The sequence below is a fragment of the Herpailurus yagouaroundi genome, unplaced genomic scaffold (genome assembly GCF_014898765.1).
Source record: "Herpailurus yagouaroundi ecotype Mexico unplaced genomic scaffold, PumYag 140, whole genome shotgun sequence".
Classification (NCBI taxonomy): domain Eukaryota; kingdom Metazoa; phylum Chordata; class Mammalia; order Carnivora; family Felidae; genus Herpailurus; species Herpailurus yagouaroundi.
The window spans coordinates 41,061,014-41,084,936 of NW_024412395.1; the positions used below are offsets into that span (position 1 = coordinate 41,061,014).

Sequence of the window (23,923 nt, forward strand, 5' to 3'; positions counted from 1 at the left end):
AACAAAACAAAACAAAACAAAACAAAACAAAACAAAACAAAACAAAACAAAAAATCCAGCACCTCAGAGTTGTCAGATTGATAGAAATGAAAATAATTCATGTTATACAGAAGTCATTGCTGTTGGAATAAGCAGCCCCTAACATCTTTCCCAAACAAATTGGCTCAGACAGAGGCATGGATCCCACAGGAGACGGAATGAGTCTTGCAGATGTGGAGAGGGTGATGGGTAGGATGGCTTCTTCATGAAAGGGTTAGTGAGGGGTTAATTGGTGGTGTCAGCTGAATGTCCACCATGTGCCCAGACACAGCAAGTCTGCTTGTACATCTTAGTTTTCTCCACCCAGTAACGAACTGTGTTCCATCCAAGCCTAGAATTCTAGGTATTTCTGAGTATGTGCTGTTGCTTTGCATGGCTTGGTTTTTGTTTTGTTCTCTTTGTCAGGTCTTATCCTTTGGCCAGGTCTACTCCCAGTGGTGATTACACTGAGGGGGGGAGACCTGAATGCCAGGTCCAGTGATGGTTCTGCTCCACCTGTCCCTCTGTTCATCCATCCATACAAGAAATACATATTTGAGTGGTTGCTAAGGGCTAGGCATTTGCTAGGTATTATGCCTATTGATGTGCCATAGGCAAGACCCTTAATCCCATGGAATTGACATTTTTGTGACAGACCTAAATAAATAAACAAGGTGAAGAATGATGGATGAGGGACAGAGAGTGGATGGTTCCAAAGGTAAAGACCTGCCTTGTCCTAGAGCTTCTTTCTGGGTCACTCCACAGAGATAGGGGAATCCAGAGAAAGCCCTAAAATGACTTGAAGAATAAATAGCATTGGCCGTTTTTGTAAAGAGGCAACTTTTGACCCATTTTGTTTGGCGATGCTGAAGCACCAGGAGAATAGTCCAGAGTCGTGTGGAGATGTTCACACCTGAGAGCCTACAGTTCATGGAATGGAGTCTTTTGTTCCTAAGCTTTGTGTTTCTTGTTCCAGGAATGGGCACGCTCTCCTGGCATTCATGTTCTCTCGACAAGAGGGCAAGCTGAATCGCCAGCAAACCATGGAGCTTGGCCATCACATCCTGAAGGCACACATTTTCAAGGTGAGACGCGCCACCTTGAAGAATTTTGTTGTCATTTTGAGTGTTTGGTTTTGGAGATTTTCAACAGCTTTATCAACCCTCTCAGAGCCTTCCATGAGCCCCATTTTTTCCCCCTTAACATCTATTTTAAAAAGTTCCTCTTCACCTAAAGTTTCCATTTCTTTTGTTCCCTTTTGTTTCTCGGTTATTTAGTTGCTGAAGAACATGAGCTACGTGACCTGTGTAGTTTCATACAGCCTGGATTTTCTGATCGCGGTCTTATTTTTCATGGTCTAGTTTAACATGGTTCTCTTTCCTCTGGATTTCCTGTCATTTGCTAGTTGTTTGTTTTGAAGTTTCTTTCTTTTGAGAGAGAGAGAGAGAGAGTGAGAGTGAGTGCAGGTTGGGGAGGGGCAGAGAGAGAGGGAGAGAGAGAATCCCAAGCAGGCTCTGTGAACCTCGAGATCATGACCTGAGCTGAAATCAAGAGTTGATGCTTAACCACCTGAGCCACCCAGGCGCCCCATGTCATTTGCTAGTTGTATGTAGAGGCTTAATCAGGTTTGGGTTTGGTTGTTGCTTGTTTTTGTTTTGTTTTTGCAGGGTGTCACAATTACTTTAGAGTTATACTTAGAGTTTAAACTCTTTATATGTCTGTAGGGTTTTTCTTCCATCAGGAGGTAAGGAATTCATGTTAGCTTCTCTTAGTGGGGTATTATTAGCTACTGATGTTTGCCTGGACTCTACATTAAGGGTTACAGGATGGTGATATTCCAAATTTTATTCTTCCTTTGACTGGAGAACTTCTTTTTTTTTTTTAATTTTTTTTTAACGTTTTATTTATTTTTGAGACAGGGAGAGACAGAGCATGAACAGGGGAGGGTCAGAGAGAGGGAGACACAGAATCCGAAACAGGCTCCAGGCTCTGAGCTGTCAGCACAGAGCCCGACGTGGGGCTCGAACTCACGGACCGTGAGATCATGACCTGAGCCGAAGTCGGCTGCTTAACTGACTGAACCACCCAGGCGCCCCTGGAGAACTTGTATAAGAAGAAACTTGGTCTTCATTGCCATGTCTTTCCTCAGGCATCGTGTATGTAGCAAGGGTGGGCTAGTTCCTTGATTCTTGATTTTAGGATGGGAAGGACGGCTTACATGTCCAGCATTCTCTGTGCCTCGGCATTTCCCTGAGTTAGTGCAGGTCTGCACCCTCCCAGGCCTACCCCTTTCAGCCTGACGCAGCTGGGAAAGGAGAGGATGAGGCCCACTTGTCTCTGATTGCTTCCAGGGCCTCAGTAAGAAGACAGGAATCTCCTCAAGCCACCTCCAAGCCCTGTGGATCGGGTACAGCACCGAGGGCCTCTCTGCCGCCCTGGCCTCTCTCAGGAATCTCTACACCCCCAATGTGAAGGTGAGCGACCCTGTGTCTGGAAAGCTGGGGCCCCAGCCCCCACCACCTTTCCTCCAGCAGCCCTGCTGTCCCCTGTACCATGTGGCAGCCACAGGAGCTGGTGGAGCCTCTAATGATGCTTTTCCCCCCGATATAAATCGCACAGGCTTGAATGCCCTATTACTGGTTTTCTTGTAGAAGTTTAGCTTTTTCCTGGGCAGGGAAACGTGGGCTGCCATGTGAGCACGTGGGGACTGTCTAAGAGAGGATGTGATAAGGAAGCAATTCATAAAGGAAACCAAAGGTCAAAGGGAGATTTCTAGGGAAAATTGATTTTTAAACTGTCCTGGGTCTTTAATCTGGACTATCTCTTTATGGTTCATAGGAAATTAAGCATTGATGAGTGACAACAAAGCGATGGTTGCACAGAGAAAATGTGTTACCTAAAGGTTGCGTGTGTGTGTGCATTTATGACTGTGGAAAGTGTAGGGGGGTCGACCTGCTACTGGGCTGGGAGCTTCTTCCCTCCTGATCAGTGGCTGTCATGTCACAGTGCACTGCTGTGCTTTTTAGAGTCAATTTTCCTTCCTCCTTTAAGCAAGTCTGAGAATCTAAAACACATGAAGGCCCAAGTGTCTTTTAAGGCAACACAGGAGGGTTAATTCCCACAAAGATTGTGGGAATTACTGGTTTATGTTCCAGCAGCATACAACCATCCTGTCCAATGCAATGTAGTAAAAAGATCACAAGTGTCTTCCACTCGATATGTCAGCTGGACTCCAGGCCTTTCAGCCGCAGGCCCTGACGTGCCCTGCTGCATACAGAACCTCTGAGGCAGTTTCCCAAGGAGCCAGGTCCTCCCCTTCCAACACCTCCATGAACACAATCATACCTGTTGCCTGCTCAGCAGCATCAAGGGTGAGTATAAGCAAGTGGTCATACAGGGAAGGACTTTCGAAGCCCTGGAGGTTTCTGGGCATCTCTCTTCCCTATTCCTCACTTCAGTTCATCAGACCCACCTGGAAAGAGTGCCCTTGGGGGACTCCTGCACCTTTTCTCCCCCACTGTGTGCACACCCCATCCTCAGCACCTGCCATTCAGCTGTGTGTCTGGGAGTGTGGACCTTGCAGAGCGCTTCCTTGGTAGACATAGTTCTGCTTCCTTTCTCTCTCCTCTGGCTTCCTGGTAGAGAGGGTAGAATGAGCACACAGAGGAGCCCCTATGTCATAAAGGATATGGGAGTCCCCCGACTCTGGAGCAGGTCCCCTAGAGCCCTGGTGCTCCATGCAGGACCTCGGTGCTGGTTGGAGAAAGGCCACTGCTCCCCCATGGATGCAGACGGGGTTTTTGCAAGGATAAAAGCACAGCCTTCTGCGGGCAGACTCAGCCCACTGTTAGGGTCCTAGGCTTAATGGATTTCAGCCTGACTCCCTTCTTGACGGGGCACCTCGCAGCAAAGCAGCAGTGGAGAGCCACTCCTAAGAACCCTGTGCTTTGTCCCACTCCCCAGTTTCCAGACTTTTCGGTGTGAGTGCTGTGTCCAGGCTGAACCCACATGCATGTTTTACAGAGAAGCTGGTTTTAGTAGTTAAGGAGAACTTCTCCTACTGATCACAGGGATGATCATAGTGGAAGTCATATTAAGAGTTTTTGTTTTACTTAGATTTTATAGAAATGAGAGTTGAGGTTACTACAATAACACGGTTTCATCTTTCCTCTCAGCTAAAAGTGTATCTTTTGAATTCTCCACAATTAATAAAATTCTATAATGATGAGGAAGAAAGAAATAAAAATGCAGCAATATCTGTTTTCACTAGTGCATTATGGGCCCAGAAGTTCCTCTTTTAAAGTGGAGGAAAGTAAATGGAAAGCGTTATACCCTGTCAAATACAGCGTTTTTAAATACAAGTGTTTTTAAGACAGTAAATTAAAAGGTACAGCATAAGAATGTAATGAGCTTGACCCTCCTGAGATCATAGACTTTACTTTTAACATACTTTCAATTCTAAGAGTTATTTGTCTTTACTTTGTTTTATAGAACCTCAGTGTCATCTGCTTCTACACTGTGCTCAAAATTCTATAACTTGGTTATAGAATTTTAAGGCGTTCCATTATCCTTCTGTTTCTTTTATCTTTCAAGAAAAAAAAAAGGTTTTCACAGAATCTTGAACAAATTACAGTAATTTAAAATTATGCATGCAATTAGGGAACTTTTTTTAGAGAGTATTAAATGTTGTCATACAGGAATGAATGTCATTTTGAGCAATTGCAGTTTGCCACTTTGGTAAATTAAAGTGACTTGCTCCAGAATGATGACTTTGGTAGATGAATTTTAATTTTACTGGCGCGCCAGTGATTTGTAACACTGTCGTCTCCCCTCACCAGGCCAGGGTCATGCCGGCCCACTAGGGTCTTTGCTGCCAGTGCCTCTAGGCTCCCACCCAGCGGGTTGTTTTGTTCACACTGTACCATCGGAGTGCATGCCGGCCGTGGGCGTCCTTCCCAAGGCTGTGGACTCAGGAGAATTTTTCTCTCAGCCAAAGGCAGGGAGGGGAGAAGACAGGAACTAGGCGTGGACTTTGGCCTGACTTCCCTTGGTGGAAAGGATCCGGTCATATTCTACATGATAGGCGATACACATTTGAAACGGTTGTGTTGCTATGAACCTCCATTATGCTTGGAAAACTGAGACTCCAGTGTCGCTTCTGTTCTCGTGATTACATTGCTTTGCCTGGCTCCCTGGACCCCCTTTTTAAAATTTTCTTGCATTCATTAAACCCAGAAGTTTATAGATAACTTTGCCATTTCCAAATGTTATCCAGAGAGAGCTTATGCGGTGGTGATAATCAGGAAATTTCCATGTGGTTAGGAATAAATGTACGGGATGAACCATTAACCCCTTCCTTGAAGGCAGAGCAATGTTAGCTAGAGCTGCTGCAGCCGCTGGGCTGTGACAGTAATTAGCTTTGTGCCCAGAGCTAATCTGTGCTTTATCCCTCTGAGCTTCTGTTTTCTCACCTGCCAAATGGAGGTCACAAAAGAGCCTGTCTCCTAGAGTGATCAGAAACCTCATTGAGATGTTAACACTTTTGGAAAAACACTTGGCATCTTCTGCATGGTATTAAAAAACAAAATTCAGCAGAGTAAGTTTGAAGATCTAATTGGCTTTATTAAGGGATTCATGAATTGGGCACCATCCCCCCTAGCAAGTAGAGGGGCACCCTCAGGAGTTGTACAAAATGGAAGGGTTTTTTTTTTGTTTGTTTTTTTTAAGCTTATTATTTTGAGGGGATGGGGAGGGGCAGAGAGAGAGAGAGAATCCCAGACATGCTCCACATTGCCAGCGCAGAGCCCCACACAGGGCTGGCTCGAACTCCGGAACCGTGAGATCATGACCTGAGCCGAAATCAAGAGTGGGATGCTTAACTGACTGAGCCACCAAGGCACCCCAAAAATGGAAGCTCTTTATAGGAAGGAGGGTGGGGCAAGAAAGTTATAAGCAGAAGTAAGGAAAGGATTATTCCAGACAAGATCACCCTCCCTGAGGGGAAAGGACAGAGGGTCTTACTATGCACATTCTCTTTTGGTGGGTAGAGAAGGGCCCTGTGACAAATTACCTCTTTGGTGCTGACCAGAAAATTCCCTATTGACAAAGACTTATTTTTGGAAGAGGTTGCAACTGCAGTCAGGTTAGGTATTAAAAGCCCCAGTTTGGTGACCGGGCCTGGCCCAAGTAACACCATTTTGGGCTTGTGGTTTTCTTTTTCACAACGGTCAAGGGAGTTGTTCTTACTAGGTTTTACCTACTTTCAGGGAGCTGGGACTTTGCTGTAGGTACCTGAGAACTTCTGGATGTGCCGTTTGGTGGCTGTTAACAGGAGCTGCCTATGTCTCCCCTCAAATAAGTGGGAGATCTCCCTGCTGCTCTGTGCTAGTGATAGCAGGGGAGGGGAAGGTGGTAGGGAGACCTGGGTTGCCAGACACCGGGGCAGAGCTCCCTACTGTGCTTGTCAGGGGCCTGGGGTCTTGTCCCATCTGAAGATTTTACAAAAGATGACTGTGACCATGGCAATATTTATTTAGCACTTACGAGATGCTGAGGGCTGTGCTAAGTGTTGTATGTATGTGTGTGGCATGTTCATTTTTAATCTTCACAACAGCTCAGTGAAGTGAAACTGTTATCTCCATTTTTCAGATGAGGGAACTGAGGCCGAGGGCAGTTGGAGCATGCCCCAAATCACACAGCTGGAGGGTCCCTGGCTCCGAGCAAGCCCATGCTTTGTAGCTGCATTTATCACCTGATGTGTTTACAGCCCTGGCTGCCAACGGCAGTCACTTGGGAGCTCTTGGTACCATGGCCAAGTCAGAATCTCCAAGGGTGGGGCTCCAGCACTGGAAACTTTCAAGCTCCCAGGTGGTTTCAGTGTGCAGCAGGGTTAAGAACTGTGGGCTGGGGGAAGAGCCACAAACCGATTGGGGGTTAAGTGGTAAAAATACCAGGAGCATTACACCGACAAAGGAAATGTTTTTTTCCAAGAAGCAGACGAAGTATTAATTAACGACAGACATCTTTAGGAAAGTTCTGCCTCTAAGCACATACCTTCCAGGTAAAGTCTTGTAAGGTGGTCGGCAAGGAAGTACTAAAAGCGCACCTTCCAACGTTGTTAACCAAGAGTACCTATTGGGTAGCATGGGATGGCATTCCGCTGGGTTTTCTTAGGAGGTACCTGAAGCACAGAGAGACTGAGTAATTTTCTGAAAATCACACAGCAAGTTTAGTGGTTGGTGGATGTGGTAATCAGTAGAAAAAACAGATTGTTTTCTGGGAGTCTTGTGCTGCTGACAATCCCAGAGGCACAGGAACATTTTAACGTGTTCTACTTTTTCTTGTAGGAACGTGTCCTGTAAAAAAAAGAGTATTTGCATTTACTTTTGTCTTTGTTAGCTCACTGTTAATTATTTAATCCCGTGATTATTTCATTGCCATAAAAAATGAATTTTCTATTTTTATTTGAACAGTGATTTTTCAAAGTGTGGTCCGCTGACCAACAGTATCCGTATCATCAGGGAACTATTAAAAAGCAGTCTCAGGCCTCACTCCAGACCCGCTGAATCAGAAATCTGAAAGTGGAGCCGGAGAATGTGCATTTTAAGGTTTTTTTTCAGGGTGTTTAAAATTTTTAATTTTGGTTTAAAAAAAAAAACATAAAATTGACCATCTTAACTATTTTAAAAAATTTCTTAACATTTATTTATTTATTTTTGAGAGAGAGTGCGAGTAGGGGAGGGGCAAAGAGACAGAGACACAGAATCTGAAGCAGGCTCCAGGCTCTAAGCTGTCAGCACAGAGCCCAATGCGCGGGGGCTCGAACTCACGGACCATGAGATCGTGACCTGAGCCAAAGTCGGATGCTTAACTGACTAAGCCAACCAGCCACCTATCATCTTAACTATTTTTTTTTTTTAATTTTTTTTTTCAACGTTTATTTATTTTTGGGACAGAGAGAGACAGAGCATGAACGGGGGAGGGGCAGAGAGAGAGGGAGACACAGAATCGGAAACAGGCTCCAGGCTCTGAGCCATCAGCCCAGAGCCTGACGCGGGGCTCGAACTCACGGACCGTGAGATCGTGACCTGGCTGAAGTCGGACGCTTAACCGACTGCGCCACCCAGGCGCCCCCATCTTACCTGTTTTTAAGTGCGGAATTCAGTAGCATTAAATATATTCACATTATTGTGCAATAGCTCTCCAGAACTTTTTCCTCTCATAAAACTAAAACACTACCCTCGTTAAAGAAAACTTTTCACCTCCCCTCATCCTCTGGTACCACGATTCCACTTGTCTCTCTGAATTTCACTTCTCTATGTACCTCATGTAAGGGGTATCATACATTTGTCCTTTTGTGACTGGCTTTTTTAATTTAGCTTAATGTCCTCAAGGCTCATCCATGTTGCAGCATGTGACAGGATTTCCTCCCTTTTAAAGGCTGGATAATACTCCATTGTATATGTGCATACCGCTTCTGCTTCTCTATTCATGGGTTGAGAGACATTTTAGTTTGTTTCCATCTTTTGGGTATTGTGAATAGTGCTGCAGTGAACATGGGGGTGCAGGTGTCTCTTCGAGATCCTGATTTCATTTCCATTGGATATATTCCCAGAAATGGGATTGCTAGATCTTAAAGAACCTCCACACTGTTTTCCAAGCAGCTGCCCTTTTAGTTTTCCACTATGAAGAATGTGCATTTTCAGTGCATTCGCAGATAGTACTGTTGCACACTCTAGTTTTGGAACTCCTGGATTAGAATGAGGATACTGCCCATCTCCACAAATGCTGTTGTGACTGACGTTTATGTGAGAATTCATCTTGTTGGGGGATATTATTCAACAGGTCAGCCGTCTCCTGATTTTGGGAGGGGCCAACGTGAACTACAGAACAGAAGTGTTAAATAATGCCCCAATCCTGTGCGTCCAGTCTCACCTTGGCCATGAGGAAGTGGTCACTCTGCTCCTGGAATTTGGCGCCTGCCTGGAGGGAATGTCAGAGAATGGCATGACCGCCCTCTGCTATGCTGCAGCTGCTGGCCATATGAAGCTGGTCTGTCTGCTGGCCAAGAAGGGGGCGAGGGTAAGCTGGTAGCATTCCCCAGTGGGGAGAGGGGGAGGATGTCTTCATAGCCTTGTTAGAATTGTCATCAGCTGGGCCAGCCTCCCTTTTGTCTCTGCTTTGTCGAATTGCAACTAATAGAAATCGCCACCTAAACAGAAAGAGTGAGCTGCCTGCTTCGGTCAGGGCGTGATGGTGCCTGATGTTGGTGGTCAGGTGTGCGGCCTTGGAGAGGAGGCGTCATGTGTTTTGCTCATAAGCTCTTAACTCTCCTTAATACTACCCATGGGGAGGCAGGACACCAAGGAGACCCTAGGCCAACAGCAGCGTGAGTAGAGGTCATCCTTTCAAAAGCCTGGAAATGGTGACCTAGAACTCCATCAATCACAGATTTTAACAGAGCACTAGATTGGTTTAAAAGATTTTAGGAGGGTTTTTTGCCTCTTTTCTGCCTATCCTATTTCATTTCATGTCTTTTTTTTTTTTTTTTTTTAACAATAAAATGAGTTCCATGGGTCTTAGAAGCCATGTACTTGAGCATATGGCTGCAGGAGCTGGACAGCCCACAATCCTCATTTCTCCACCTGCCAGCTAGGATGCTGGGCACACTGTCCAGTCTGTGTGCCTCAGGCTTCTCATCTGTAAAATAATTATGGCAACAGTATCTACCACAGGTCTGTTGTCTGAGCATTAAATAAATGTAACTATATTATTAAACAAGTTACTCTAGGACCATTAATGTTGAGAGATTAAATGAGAACAGTGCCAAGCTCACAGTAAACTCTCTTTAGGTTTGCTATAAGCATTTCTTTGGGAGAGAGGGGATGTGCTTTTGAATAAAAATAGAAATAAATCGCTGGTATTTGTCTTTATAGTTAATTAGGATATTTAAGTTTCAACAGGAAGACATTAATTAGGTTTATAGAAACTATGAGAGCCTTTTAATTTTTCCCTCAAAAATACAATATTTGGGGTAAAGGGACTTCAGCTCATGGAAGAAGGGGAATGTTGCAATTAAGCCTTCCTGGCGGGTACATTAGTGCACATCTCCATGCCTTCATTTCTACATCTAAATGGTGGCTTAGCTTTCTGTGGAGGCTAGCAGGCCCCCTCCCACCACCGCTAAAAGCTCTGTAGGAGGAGGCTGGGTGTCATGCAGGTGTCTCCTGCAAAGCTTCTGGGTGAGGGTGCAGAGCATCACCAGAATTTGCAAGTGAGGTGAGGGTGGGCCCCGAGTTCCTCTTCCAGTCCAGTATTCCTGGGGTTAGACAGGGAATGACTCATTGTTGCTGCTTGGACCTTTAGAGGTAAGCAGCCCTTAGACACTAACTTTGTGGCCAGCTGGCCTTCCTGGCTTTGAGGCCCCACTTTACATGCTGACATGTCCTAGGTCACCTGACTGTGCATGGCCTCCTTCCCCAGTTAGAAGGCCTTCAGAGTCCCTTCCTGCCCTTTCTTGGTTATAGCTAGATTTTCCAGATCCCTGCCTTTTGCTGGCTCCCCTATTTCAATGACTAAAGAACTGCTTTATTCTCCCCAAATCCTAGCTTGTCACAGCAGATTTAGAGTGTTCTACTCACCAGCAGCGTTGGGAAGCACAGAGCTTTGGCTGAGGCTTTGGTCTGTGTCCCCACACATGTTTCCCGGAGAACTTGGAGCTTTAAGTCCTTTGCTAAAGAGACAGGAATTGAGGGTGCCTTGTGTTTGCTGGATCTACAAAGGGTTCCCTTGGCCTTAGGGCCGATTCACTACAAGGAAGTAATTCAGATGGATATTTGGTGCCCTAGAGAAAGTTGCATTGGAATGTGAACACCCCACCCCCACCCCCACCAAGCATCTGCAGTGATACTGGGTTTGCGCACTTCATTTGGGATGTGATACTAAACCATAACCTTCTCTTGCCCTCCAGGTGGACCACTTGGATAAGAAAGGCCAGTGCGCACTGGTGCACAGCGCACTGAGGGGCCATGGTGACATTCTCCGGTACCTGCTGACCTGTGAGTGGTCGGCAGGCCCTCCCCAGCCAGGTGCACTGAGGAAGAGCCAAGCCCTGCAGCAGGCGCTGACAGCAGCCGCCAGCATGGGCCACAGCTCGGTGAGTTGGCGCTGAGAGGACACTCTTGGGAAATTGGAAGCCACAGCCCAATATGGGTTGGGTGCTTTGTCTTTAAAAAAATTTTTTTTATGTTTATTTATTTTTGAGAGAGAGAGAGAGAGCGAGCGCACGCGCACACACACACACACGCTCGCGCACGCACGAGCGGGGGAGGGGCAGAGAGAGTCAGAGCCACAGAATCTGAAGCAGGCTCCAAGCTCTGAGCTGTCAGCACAGACCCCGACACGGGTCTCGAACTCATGAACCACGAGATCATGACCTGAGCCGAAGTCCCACGTTTAACCTGCTGAGCCACCCAGGTGCCCCTCAGGTGCTTTTTTTAGTTATCTTAGTTGCTAGCCCATGATGCACTTTAGGAATGAAAGAAAAGGAGGATTTCAAGAAATGAAGTTGGTTTGACCACGTGTCTAGGTCTTCTGTTGACATCCCACCCTTTGCGTGAGAGAATTCGGTGTCCAGGGTCTTGGTGCGCATGTGGACTTCTGCAGTTGGGGGCGGGGGGAGGGCGGGCTCTCTCTTGGCAGTATCCCAGTTTCTCCTCTGTTCCACGTTTCCCCTCCAGCTCAGCTGTCTTGCACTTTTTTCTCTTTGATTCATTCTTTTGTCCTTGTGATCTTTTAAAAATAATCATGTGGAATACTAATGCTAAAATTGTTCTTGAGTATTTGAAGGATTTTTAAAAATAGGACTTCAAAGTTCTGGTAGCATGTAAGAATGCTTGTCATTCACAGTTCCTGTGCTGAAGGAAAGCTTCTTGCAGTAGCTAAATAGAGCACATATTTTTGGTAGATGTCAGTATTTCTCAGTTTGAGGATTTTTTTTTAAGTTTCTTTTTTTTAAAGTTTATTTATTTTGAGAGAGAGCGAAAGAGGGAGGGGCACAGAGAGAGGGAGAGAAAGAATCCCAAGCAGTGCTGATAGCACAGAGCCCCACACCACGTTCTGTCTCATGAACCCGGATCTTCTGATCGGAGCTGACATCAAGAGACAGAAGCCTAACCGACTGAGCCACCCAGGCGTCCCCTTAGTTTGAGGATTTAATTGTAATCTCCTGACCCATGTGTCTGAGGATTTAATAACATTTTTACCCGTTCTCTTCCACCTGTTTCTTACTCTGTATTATCTTCAAGCAATTAGAGTTGCCAGTATTTGGTAAGATTGGAACCCACAATGATTTATAGTGAATTTGGGTACAGAGCCAGCTGGCTGACTTTTTGGCATTTAAAACACAAGGGCAGACACGGACGTATACACACACACACACGTGCATGTACACATACATACTGAAAGCTGGCTTAAATTTGGCATTTAAAACATTAAAAGTACACATATACAATATTTAAGCCAATACAATATACTGCAACAAGTTAATTACAGAAACATAAGAGAATGCAGCTGTCTTCTCTTAAGACAGGCATAAAAGAGATTTATAAAAATAGGAAACAATGCCAGCCAACCTCCCTATATGTTTTAGTTTTGGAAAAAATAGTAATTTCACTTAAAAAATACATATTTCATAACAGTATGTTAAATGTTACTGTGTAATAGGTTTATTGTTTCTTTAAAAAAGAACTATAAATGTGTTTTTTAAATACTCATATACAGAGAGCATGTTAAATACACAAATACGCAAATGGAGATGTTTTTCCTTTTTTAAAGTGCTCCCTAAATCTGCATGGGAACGCAAAGTGTGAAAAATCATCACAGGGAGGACAGTGAATGCCACATTCACATGTGACCTTTTTCTCAACTCCTGTTACACTCAACCTGTTTCAAAGCTGGCTGGGAGGAATGCTGTGCCAAAGCAGCCTCAGCAGGGCCAGTAACTGTCTCCTAGAAAAGGGCAGGGCTCATTCACCAGAAGCCTTGAAGGGTGTATGCATTTGCTAATGCTGTTATAACAAGTGACCACAAACTACAGTGGCTCAAACAACATTCATCTATTTTCTTACAGTTCTGGAGGCCAGAAGGCTAAAATTAACATGTCCAAAAGCCAGTGTTCCTTCTGGAAGCTCTATAGGAGAATGTTTCCTTGTTTTTTTAGAGCTTCTAGAAGCCTTGTATTCCTTAGCTCATGGCCCTTCCTCTATGTTCAGAGTGCGTCACCTTAAAATTTTTTTTTTAACATTTATTTATTTTCGAGAGAGACACACAGAGTGTGAGTGGAGGAGGGGCAGAGAGAGAGGGAGACACAGAATCTGAAGCAGGCTCCAGGCTCGGCTGTCAGTACAGAGTCCGGCGTGGGGCTCGAACCCACAAACTGTGAGATCATGACCTGAGCTGAAGTCAGACACTTAACCGAGTGAGCCACCTAGACGCCCCTCAAAGTGCGTCACTTTAACCTATGCTTCTGTCATTCCATCTCTTCCTCTGACCTTGATTCCTCTTGTCCCTCATTTGAAGACAGTTGTGATTATGTCAGGTGTATGAGATGAACACATGGGTGATTCAGGATAATCATCTCATTTCAAGATTCATAATCACACCTGCAGATTCCCTCTTGTCCTATAAGGTAACATTCACAGGTTTTGGGGATGACGATGTGATCATACTTGGGGCTATTATGCAGCTTACCCATAGGGTATGGATTGGGAGACTGGGAAATGGCTTCATTATGCTCTCCTGTTGCTGCTGTTGCACAGGGTGGATGCTGGCTCGGGGCTCACATAGTGTTCTTTCCCCATGAGCCAGCACTCCTGCCTCCATACTTGTGATCTCAAGCTCCTTTTGATGGGGAAGAAGGGAAAAGAACTAGGGAAAAGAAGAATGATGCTGTCAGTAGAAAAATCTTCTGGACAATACTATTTATTTTATTTTATTGAAAAGGTATATATTGCTTTGTTTTGTATCTTTGTGAAAAAACGGATTCACCATCTTCCTGCAATTTATGCAGAAACTGCACTTTGTATGATCTCCCGTGTCCTTTGTTGATTAGGCTGGCATATTTGGGTCATGTTGGAATTCATTAGAATTCTGAGTACCTAGTAATCCTGAACAATGTTGCTGAAATTCACTGAGGTTTTTTATTCTTCTCAAAGTGAAAATGTGAATAGCATATGAATTATGCTTGAAAACAGTTTTCATTATATTTTGTCTCCTTGTGTAGCATGAGATAATTATGGTTAAAAAACAACACACTTTCTCTTTTGATACATGGGATATAATAAGCACATATGGCTGTGAGAACTCATTAAATCACCTCGCCACTTCTGACAGGTGGTCCAGTGCTTGCTGGGACTGGAGAAGGAACATGAGGTAGACGTCAATGGCACCGACACGCTGTGGGGAGAAACAGGTAATTATGGTTCCACTGCTTGTAGTCTGGGCCAGCTTTCTTGATGTTTTAGCCCCCATTTTGGCCTAAGTTATCTTAAGAATTACTTGAGATACATGTTAGTCCTATTCTTATTTTATCACAAGGCATTTGAAGTTTAGAGCTTTTAAAACTTCCCAAATATGGTAAAACTTTTTTTGAAGCAAATCAGAATAGTTTTGAATTTGACTATTAGTTCTTGCACTTCTGATGAATCTCTGTTAGAAGTACCTAAATAAGGTGGTAGTTTCCGCTTTGTGGAATCTTCTGTATCTTCCCTGACGTGGTCTTACTATGAACAATGCAGTATGAGCAGGACAGGAGCCTCACATTCAGATGAGTCAAAGTTGCTCAGCAAGGAAGGCTGCAGCCTGCCTTATAGAATGAGAGCAGGACTCCAGCCTTGTGGGGCCTCTCTCAACTCCTGAATACAAGCTGCCAGGTCCCTTTTCGCTGGCGTGGATATATGTATTTAACTGAAGTGTGGGAGGGGAGCCCCAGGTGAGTGCATCATAATGAAGATCTGAGTTGGTTATTTGTCAGATTAACACAGCTAACGCTGCTTTGAAATTTTCCATTTGACCGAATTGGTATTCAAAATATAAGACTTTAAGTTATGAGTTGTTGTTTAATAGATGTAACCAAGAGTGCTAAATGCATTTCTGGGCTGTCGTGTGTGTGTGTGTGTGTGTGTGTGTGTGTGTGTGTGTGTGTGTGTACGCCTAGTGTACAGGCATACCTCGGAGACATTGCAGGTTTGGCTCCAGACCACCACAATAAAGCAAATATCACAATAAAGCATGTCAAATGAGTTTTTTGGTTTCCCAGTCCATAAAATGTTATATTCACACTAGACTGTAGTCTACTAAGTGTGTAGTAGCATTATGTCGTAAAAAAAAATGTACAGACCTTAATTTAAAAATATTTTTTGAGGGGTTCCTGGCTGGCTCCATCGGTTTAGCATCCAACTTCAGCTTAGGTCATGATCTCCTGGTTTGTGGGTTCGAGCCCCGTGTCAGGCTGTGTGCTGACAGCTCGGAGCCTGGAGCCTGCTTCAGATTCTGTGTTTCCCTCTCTCTCTGCCCTTCCCTCACTCATACTCTGTTTCTTTCTCTCAAAAATCAACATTAAAAAAATTCTTTTAAATACTTTTTGCAAAAAAAAAAAAACCTGTCCTCTAAGGTTTTAGGGAGTCATAATCATTGATCCCAAGTCACCATAACAAATATAATCATGAAAAAGTTGAAATATTGCAAGAATTACCAAAACATGACACAGAGACACAAGCTAAGCAACTGCTATGAAAACAAACCTTTCTCACCTCAGGGTTGCCACAGACTTTCAATTTGTAAAAAACACAGTATATGAGAAGTACAATAAAATGAGTACAATAACACAAGGATGGCTGCATATGACTTCTGTTTCTGCCTGCATAGAATTATTTCCAGATGCTTCTCAATTGTTCCTAACAAGCCAAATGGTAGTGTGTCGAGTTTATCAGGTAACTCATACTTGGAAACACCTCAGAGTTCCCCAGCAGGAAGTACAGGCCTGCACTTCAGAGCCTCCTGGTGCCCTCTCTCTGAGGCTGCTGCCGTGTGCGTGGTTTATAAAGCTAGTTTGTGGTACGTCGGGAGGGGGTGGCCTGCGCCATGTTCCAAGGAGAGGGCAGGACCCCAAATGGGGTTCAATTATGCTTGGGCTCAACGTGTATAGATTTAAATATTAATAAATTTATTTATATATATATATTTATATATATATAATATATATATATATATATATAATAGTTTAAAATTAAATACTCTTGATTCCACAGAGTCTTTCCTCCACCCATTTAAATAGCACAGGTTGCTTTGTAATTTGGCAAAAGAAAAGTGTCCATCCACTTCCATATTGTGTTGTGGGTAGCAGACCAGGTCAGTGCATGACCCTGCTTTGTGCTGAGCCAGAACGTCTGAATCCCTGCCCTTCAATTGCCTGGTTAAATAACTTTGGATGAGTTACTTTGCCGCCTCGTCAAATGAGGTAAATAGTACCCGCTTTCTAGGATTGGGGCAAAGACTAAATGAGATAAGTCAGTCTTGCCCAAATGAATGTACCCAGTGATAAGACACCCCCCCCAGCCTGACATGATTCACTTGCATCTAGAAATTCTGGTTCATTCGTTCTGGGATGAGACTGGGACTCTTTTTTCTTGTTTTCTCAAACAAGCGTTTGAGGTGACATGGCTTCAGGGCAAGAAGAGAACCTCTGTAGAACGTTGTCTAAAGGGCCTGACTTGGGGATGGGACACGTGAGGAGTACCCATGATGGCGATGGGGTTGAGTGCTAATAGTAACCGTGGCACTCACTTAGGAGAAACGGAATCTGTGATCTTTAACGTTGACTTTTTTTTTTTTTTCCCTGAGAAGGGCTGCCTTTGAGGGTGCTGTGTGAGCATTGTTTTGTCTCTGATGACCAGTCCTGAATTTCAGTATTCTTCCTGCTCTGCTCTCCCCCGTGGGACTCTGAGGGGAGACCCCTAAGAGAAACTACAGCTCTCCCATCAGCCTTGATGAGAAGATGAGTAATGTTTCAGCCAGTGTCTTCCAAAGGCTGGTGCCCAGCGCTCAGATCACTCTGCAGCCTGAGAAGCAGCTCACACTCTTCCTCGGGCATTAGGGGAAATTTCATCAGCCAAAAGTTTGAGAGACTTTTTAAAACTAAATTTACATATGGTTTCACTCTTATGTGGATCCTGAGAAACTGAACAGGAACCCATGGGGGAGGGGAAGAAAAAAAAAAAAAAAAAAAAGAGGTTAGAGTGGGAGAGAGCCAAAGCATAAGAGACTGTTGAGAACTGAGAGCAAACTGAGGGTTGATGGGGGGTGGGAGGGAGGAGAGGGTGGGTGATGGGTATTGAGGAGGGCACCTTTTGGGATGAGCACTGGGTGTTGTATGGAAACCAATTTGACAATAAATTTCATATATAAAAAAATAAAAAATATAAAACTAAATTTAAACCAAAGAAAAAGCTAAGCACTGTTTCTCAGGCTCAGGGGGACCCTGTGACTGTGTGTAGACTGTGTGTCAATAAAACCAGTCTTGCCTTTGCTCCATTTTTCTCCTTGGGATCTTTCTCCTGTGTTCCTTCAAAAATGACCATTAATGTCTCGTACCCCAGGTCCTCCCAATTCCAGGTCTGTGCTTGTCAAAAGAATACTTTGGAATCTCGCAGAGGATATTTTAGATGAGGGCACATCTGCACGTGTCCAGATTGGGTGGTCTGTGTTTGGGATTGGCCACGAAGTGTCTACAGTACCTGAGCCCGAATGCCTTCTGGAACAGAAGGCCCTGGTAACGATAGCATGCGTGTGTGGGTCCGCTCCTGTTCCTTGTTCTTACCAAGCAGCAACCAGGCAGGTCCCCAGACTGTGTGGACTGCCCCACTATGTGCACTGTTTCTCTTTGCTGGGACCCTTGGAAGTAAAAGCAGTTATTTTGCTTCCTGGTTTTGTTTGGTCCTCATTCCTGGGTGTGGTTAGTGGTGCTCTGTGTCTAAAGCACCAAGCGTGAAGCTTGTCTGTCTCCAGCCACAGCCCGGGGGCAGGATCCTGTGAGTGAGCCTGTCAGGGGTGTGGGAAGATGACAGAAAAACTGGAAGCATTGTATGAATAAAGTGGTTCAGTATTTCTCTTTGAACCCTTGTAGAAGCTTATACAGGTCTGTTGAGTATACATTTAGTTATGAACAGCTTGGCTTTAAAATACCAGCTGATGGGGTAACCAGGGAGGGTCTCGTTGGTCTGTTTTTGGCTCCCCTTCCCATTCTATTTCTGTGCACTGACACCCCCCTGTTTGCAGATGGCAGCTACCTGTCGTCCTCTCACAGCCAGTTCTAGAAGTGGGAGGGCTAAATCTGTGCACAAAATCCTTCCCCACTTTTCTGCCAGGAGAGACCCTTGTGCTCCCTGTGTATCTCCTTTATATTGCAAAAATGTCATTTTTATGCCTTTTGCTGATTAGAAGTTGCATGTCATCGGTGACAGGTGATGACAGCTGACAGCCAGAGAGGAGGGAACACAGGGAACAACAGACCCATAGAGACCCCTGGTCACTCAGGCCAGTCCCTGTGGGGTTGGTGGGAGTAGGGACAGTCCTATGCCTTCTGTACCCTGAGCATTTCCCTGCTGATGACCTACAGTCCTCAAATGTCATCACAGAAGAGGATGGTTCCTATCTTAGCATTATTATTATTTTTAATCTTTATTTTTGAGAGCGAGAGAGTGGGGGGGGGCAGAAAGAGGGAGACAGAGGATCCAAAGCTGTCTCCACACTAACAGCAGAGAGCCCGAGGTGGGGCTTGAACCCACAAACCGTGAGGTCATGACCTGAGCCAAAGTCTGACACTTAACGCGACAAGACACCCAGGTGCCCATGGTTTCTATCTTGAGTTTTTTTTATTTTTTAATTTTTTTTTCAACGTTTATTTATTTTTGGGACAGAGAGAGACAGAGCATGAACGGGGGAGGGGCAGAGAGAGAGGGAGACATAGAATCGGAAACAGGCTCCAGGCTCTGAGCCATCAGCCCAGAGCCCGACGCGGGGCTCGAACTCACGGACCGCGAGATCGTGACCTGGTTGAAGTCGGACACTCAACCGACTGCGCCACCCAGGCGCTCCTCTATCTTGAGTTTTAAGAGACAAGAAAGTATAACAGATTTTAAAGATGCTCATCTAAAATAATAACAATATTTAATTTGGAGGTTTATTGTAGTAAACCGCAGTTTTTAGAAAACTTAAAAAGGATATCTCTACTGGTTTTAGAGAATAGAGAGCTTAACTTATGTAGGTCCCCCTTTCACCAGCATCTGGGGCCATTTGCTTTTCCTGTCTGGTTGCTATTTATAGGGTCCAGCCCTTGGAAAACCTGCTGTGTAGTCTGGTAGCTTCTTAGCACTTCCCCTCTGGTGGAAGAAGTGGTGGGACTTGTCAGAAAGCACCAAGCCACTGAGGAGGGGGCTGCTGACGCGTGCGGCCACCCACAGCTCTGCCCTCCAGGCTGCAGAGCCCCTTTGCTCCATGACATTCCCAGGCGTGGCCAGGCCATCTCAGGGCCCTGCTTCCAGGGAGGCCTGGAAGATGACAAGAACCCATCAGATGCTTGTGTTATCTCTGTTTCAGGCATTCCTCAGCCATGACAAGTAATCGCTCCCATGAAGTCCTGGCCTAAGTTACTGTTTCCATATCCATGTTTGTTGTGGATTAGCCCAAACTGAAATGATCAGAGATGCCTAACTGGTGACCTCATGCTGTTGCAAATTGTCAGAGGAACTGTGTTTCCAAGCTGCAGGCAACTCTCAAGTCTGTGAGCCTACTGTCTGTGTTTCTGGTTGGAATTTCTTATACTTTATAGGGAGATAGAGGCTCTTCTATGTTAGCATTTGCCATTTTACGTGCAGATGTGCCTGTCTTGTAAGCAGGGGCTTCCCCACCCGTGACTGTTTTGGGTCACTTTACAGTTGACCATTTATGAATTTGATTATTGATGTTGATTTGGTCAGAAGTGGGTTTTCCCAAATGGTAGGCTTTAGGAGAGCAGAAATTTTCCTGTCTCTTGTGCTTACCTGTGTGAACAGCAACTATTTAATCTAGTATTGTCTAACCGAACCTCCTGTGATGTTGGAAATGTACTCTGTGCCCCGAAACCTGGTAGCCACTAGATACTGGCCACATGGGTGTTGGCTGAGTGAACAAGTGGGTTTAAAGAAAACAAAACCAGGGGTGCCTGAGCGGCTCAGTCCATTAAGCATCTAACTTTGGCTCAGGTCATGATGCTATGGTTTGTGGGTTCAAGCCCCGCATCAGGCTCTGTGCCAACAGCCAGAGCCTGGAGCCTACTTTGGATTCTCTCTGCCCCTCCCCCACTCACACTCTGTCTGTCTCTCTTTCTCTCTGTCTCTTTCTCAAAAAAAAAAAAAGTTAAAAAAAATTTCTAAAAAACATACAGTTTTCGGGCAAGTAACATTAACCTTGCAGAATAATTTGGGAGAAATTTTGTTGTTGGGGTGGGGAGGGGTAAGGAGCCTGGTGGCTCATAAGGCGCTAATCTTCTGGTTTCCTTGTGTCTGTCATAGCACAGACCGTGTCCTGCTGGATTCCAGGCTGGCTTAGAAACTCTTGTCTGAGTCACTGGTGCCGCAGGTGTGCTGAGGGTGTAGTTGGGTGCTGGGTTGCACCTTTGGGGACATAGCTGTCAACAGCCAGACGTGGTGTGGGCATGGCTGATAGCACAGAGTGGCCTGGGCCAGCCCATGCTTAATGTCCCCCTCCCTGCACTGCGAGCCTGACTGCTCACCCTGGATGTGCTGTGTGCTCATACTGTTGTTCCCTGGGAAGTCCTTCTTATTGCTCGCTGGCTGGTCTGTCAGCAGGCCTGGGGCCCTGGGCTTCGTGCCCAGACAGGATGCTGTCATGCCCATGGGCTGACTGCTCCCAGGGCTCCCCTGCCCTAATTTCTGCAAGGGGGTGATGCTCTGTCAGGGGGAGTGAGAAGTCTGGCTGAAATACCTCCTCTAAAGTGTCTTTTATGTTGCTCATGCTATTGCAGTTGGCAAAATACTTTAGTTGGCTAGTTAGTACTTCCTAAAGGAGTTTAGTCATTGTAAATACTATGGTTTTTTAATGTCAAAGTTATTTAAAACCCCTTAGTTTCCTCTCTAAGAAGAGCAGAATCTACTTCACTGTAAATTGAGTAGATTATTCAGCTCCATGGCCCTCCCTTTTCCTAGCAGGTGGGGGCAGCTTAGTTCTGCATGTGTATTAATCAAAGTTCACTATTTTCTTAATTCTGGACAGAATTCTGGGTAGGACCTCGCTGCCTCTGGACCTTGAATCTGAGGCCTGGCCCTGTCAGCTGGGGTGCAGCGTTTCCAGGCCCATCTTGGGGGAGGGTGGTGCTCACACTAATTTCCTTACTGGACCGTGCAGCCGGGGTAATGAGTCGTATTGCATCTTTGATGTTGCCCTCTTGTCTCCATGGAACTGCTTTAATTTCCCACTCTGTGGTTCTGCCCACCCTCCCGGAGGTGGGGTGTCCTTCAGCTCTGAATTGCTGGTGGACCCAGGCCATGGACGGCTGAGCCTGTCACACTCAAGGCTGCCACAGAATATGGTGCATGCACCCCAGGAAACAGGATGACTTATTGTTGGTTGAAAAATGACCCTTTGGTCAGATTTTACTTTGCTTTTTAGAGGAGGGCTATCACATGGTAACAATTTAAAGCAAATTTAATACTTACTCCAGTAAGTATTGACTTTGGCATTCAGACTACATTCTGAGATGTATGGGCATCTCAGAGCAGATTTTCAGATGAGAGACTGGAAGAAAAAGCATTTGTCCATTGCTTTTTGGGGCATGTGGAGAACTTTTATGTTAAGGAATTTGCTAAACGTATCCTGCTGAGGAAAGCAAAGTGACTTATTATTGTATACCTAGGATATTCAATTTTTGGAGATTCTCTGTATCTCACCAGTGCTGTTGTTGGAAAATCCTTGTCAAGGCATCCCTTATTCTACTGGTGTTTAAGAAAGTATCTAAGATGAGTAGAAATCCAGGTTTTGCCAATCCAAACAAAAGTAGTTCTTGATTGTCTTTGACCTCAAAACATGACAGAGGGGTAATCCAGGACCCTAGAGGATGTGAGGGAGGGGATAACTCAGGATGAGGATGGTAATACAGGATCCTGGAGGATATGGGAGAGGGGGTAGCTCAGGACCTGGAAGGGAAGGGGAAGGGGTGCAGAAGGGATGGGGTAACCTAGGACCCTGTAAGGGGAAGAACAAAGTGGGGGAATGTAGGGAGGAGGGGCTAACCCAGGCTCTGCAAGGACGGAGATGGGCGTGAAGGTCACCCTCAAGTAGAGACGGATTTGGGGGTAAGAACTAAGGGGTTTGGGTTTGTCTGCACCCTGTCTTTTTACTGTTCTGGCAGACCAGATGGGGTTTGCACCGCCCATCCCCACCTCACTGCCCTGGCGTAGGTGTGCTATGAAGAGCCATTCCTCTCTGCTGACAAGACAGCAGAGATCAGCTGACTTGTGTGTGCCTGCCCTGCAGGACTGGTTGGCGTGGGGCGGGGGCAAGAAGTGGGGCAAGTTGAAAACCCACAGAGTGCATCTCGCTGCAAATGAACTGGTAACCTGGCCGCTTACCTACTGGAACTCTGTTCATGGTGCTTTTGCTGTGCACAGAGTCCATCCTTCTTGTGAGTAATTCCCTACTGTTCCTTAAAAGACAACAGATGCCTTCGGCATTAAAAACTTGTACTCCTCTACATATAAGTAGCTTAGAGTACCTTTACCTACAAACACCGTTGCTTGTTATTTCAGTCACTCCTGGAAGAACTATGTGTGGTTCATCTGCACTTCCTCAGAAAAATCATAATTGTTTCTTTCAAATTCTTATTGAAGTGTTTGGATCCTTCCTTCCTTCCATCCTTCTGGGCTGAATGTGAACTTGCATAGAGTATATCTGTGGAAATGCCCTCTTTAACCCTGACCCCTTGCATGGAGTCCTGCACATAACTGTCCTCCTTCAGGCATGCTCAGCCCTTTAAGGAGAGAAGGAAGAACCACACATTACATATGCTTTAAATAACGTGGTGTGTAAGAGGGTCTATCAAAAATGTGAGCATTCTCATCACACTTTAGAAATGACAGCTGTGAAAAGCTGTGTTCTGATTTTTTTTAGGACAAAGTCTGTATGAAATGTGATTTATGTTGTCCGTGTTTTAGGAAATTGTTCCTAAATTGAATTTGTTATTTATAGTACATATTATTCCTCAAAGGATTTGCGGAGACTTATTTGAAATAATACATAAAAGAATAGGGAAAAAATAATGTCAGGAATAGGACACAAAGATTTGCACAGATACTCCTGCTCCTGTGTCCTAAATGTTCATTAGATTGAGCTGTTTTGGTCTTAGGATACCATGTGACCAGAGTTGGAAGGGAACATAATCATTGTAGATTATTCTTATTGTCTGTGGGAGAAGGCTTAACAGTTCTTCAGGAGAAGAAAAGTGTTTTCTGGTACTCTTATCTAAAACAACATTCATAGTCTGTTTGATTAGTTGGACACATATATATTTTTTAAGAGAGTGTGCGTGCACGAGTGTGTGGTGTGGTGGGAGGGGCAAGGAGGGGTGGAGAGAGAGGGAAAGAGTATCTATCCCAAGCAGGCTCCATGCACAGAACAGAGCCCAGTGCAGGGTTTGATCCCACAACGCTGGAATCATGAGCTGAGCCCAAATCAAGAGTCAGACACTTAACCAACTGGGCCACCCTGGTGCCCCTAGTTGGATATTTTTCAGGGGAACATCCCAGAGGCAACAACATAGGAGTTAGGATCTCCGACTTCAAATCCTACCTCTGCC

The 23,923-nt window shown here is 45.1% G+C and overlaps 1 protein-coding gene across 13 annotated transcripts in view; it reads left to right on the top strand.

The window, feature by feature from the left end:
- TANC1 (tetratricopeptide repeat, ankyrin repeat and coiled-coil containing 1) overlaps positions 1-23,923 on the top strand; it is a 238,137-nt gene that overhangs the window by 194,200 nt on the left and 20,014 nt on the right. For all 13 annotated transcript variants that reach the window (XM_040476354.1, XM_040476355.1, XM_040476356.1 and 10 more), the window contains 5 exons: positions 995-1,103; positions 2,370-2,492; positions 8,863-9,099; positions 10,988-11,173; positions 14,410-14,488. In XM_040476354.1, the coding sequence (XP_040332288.1) occupies positions 995-1,103; positions 2,370-2,492; positions 8,863-9,099; positions 10,988-11,173; positions 14,410-14,488 (734 nt within the window). The remainder of the gene's footprint in view (positions 1-994; positions 1,104-2,369; positions 2,493-8,862; positions 9,100-10,987; positions 11,174-14,409; positions 14,489-23,923) is intronic.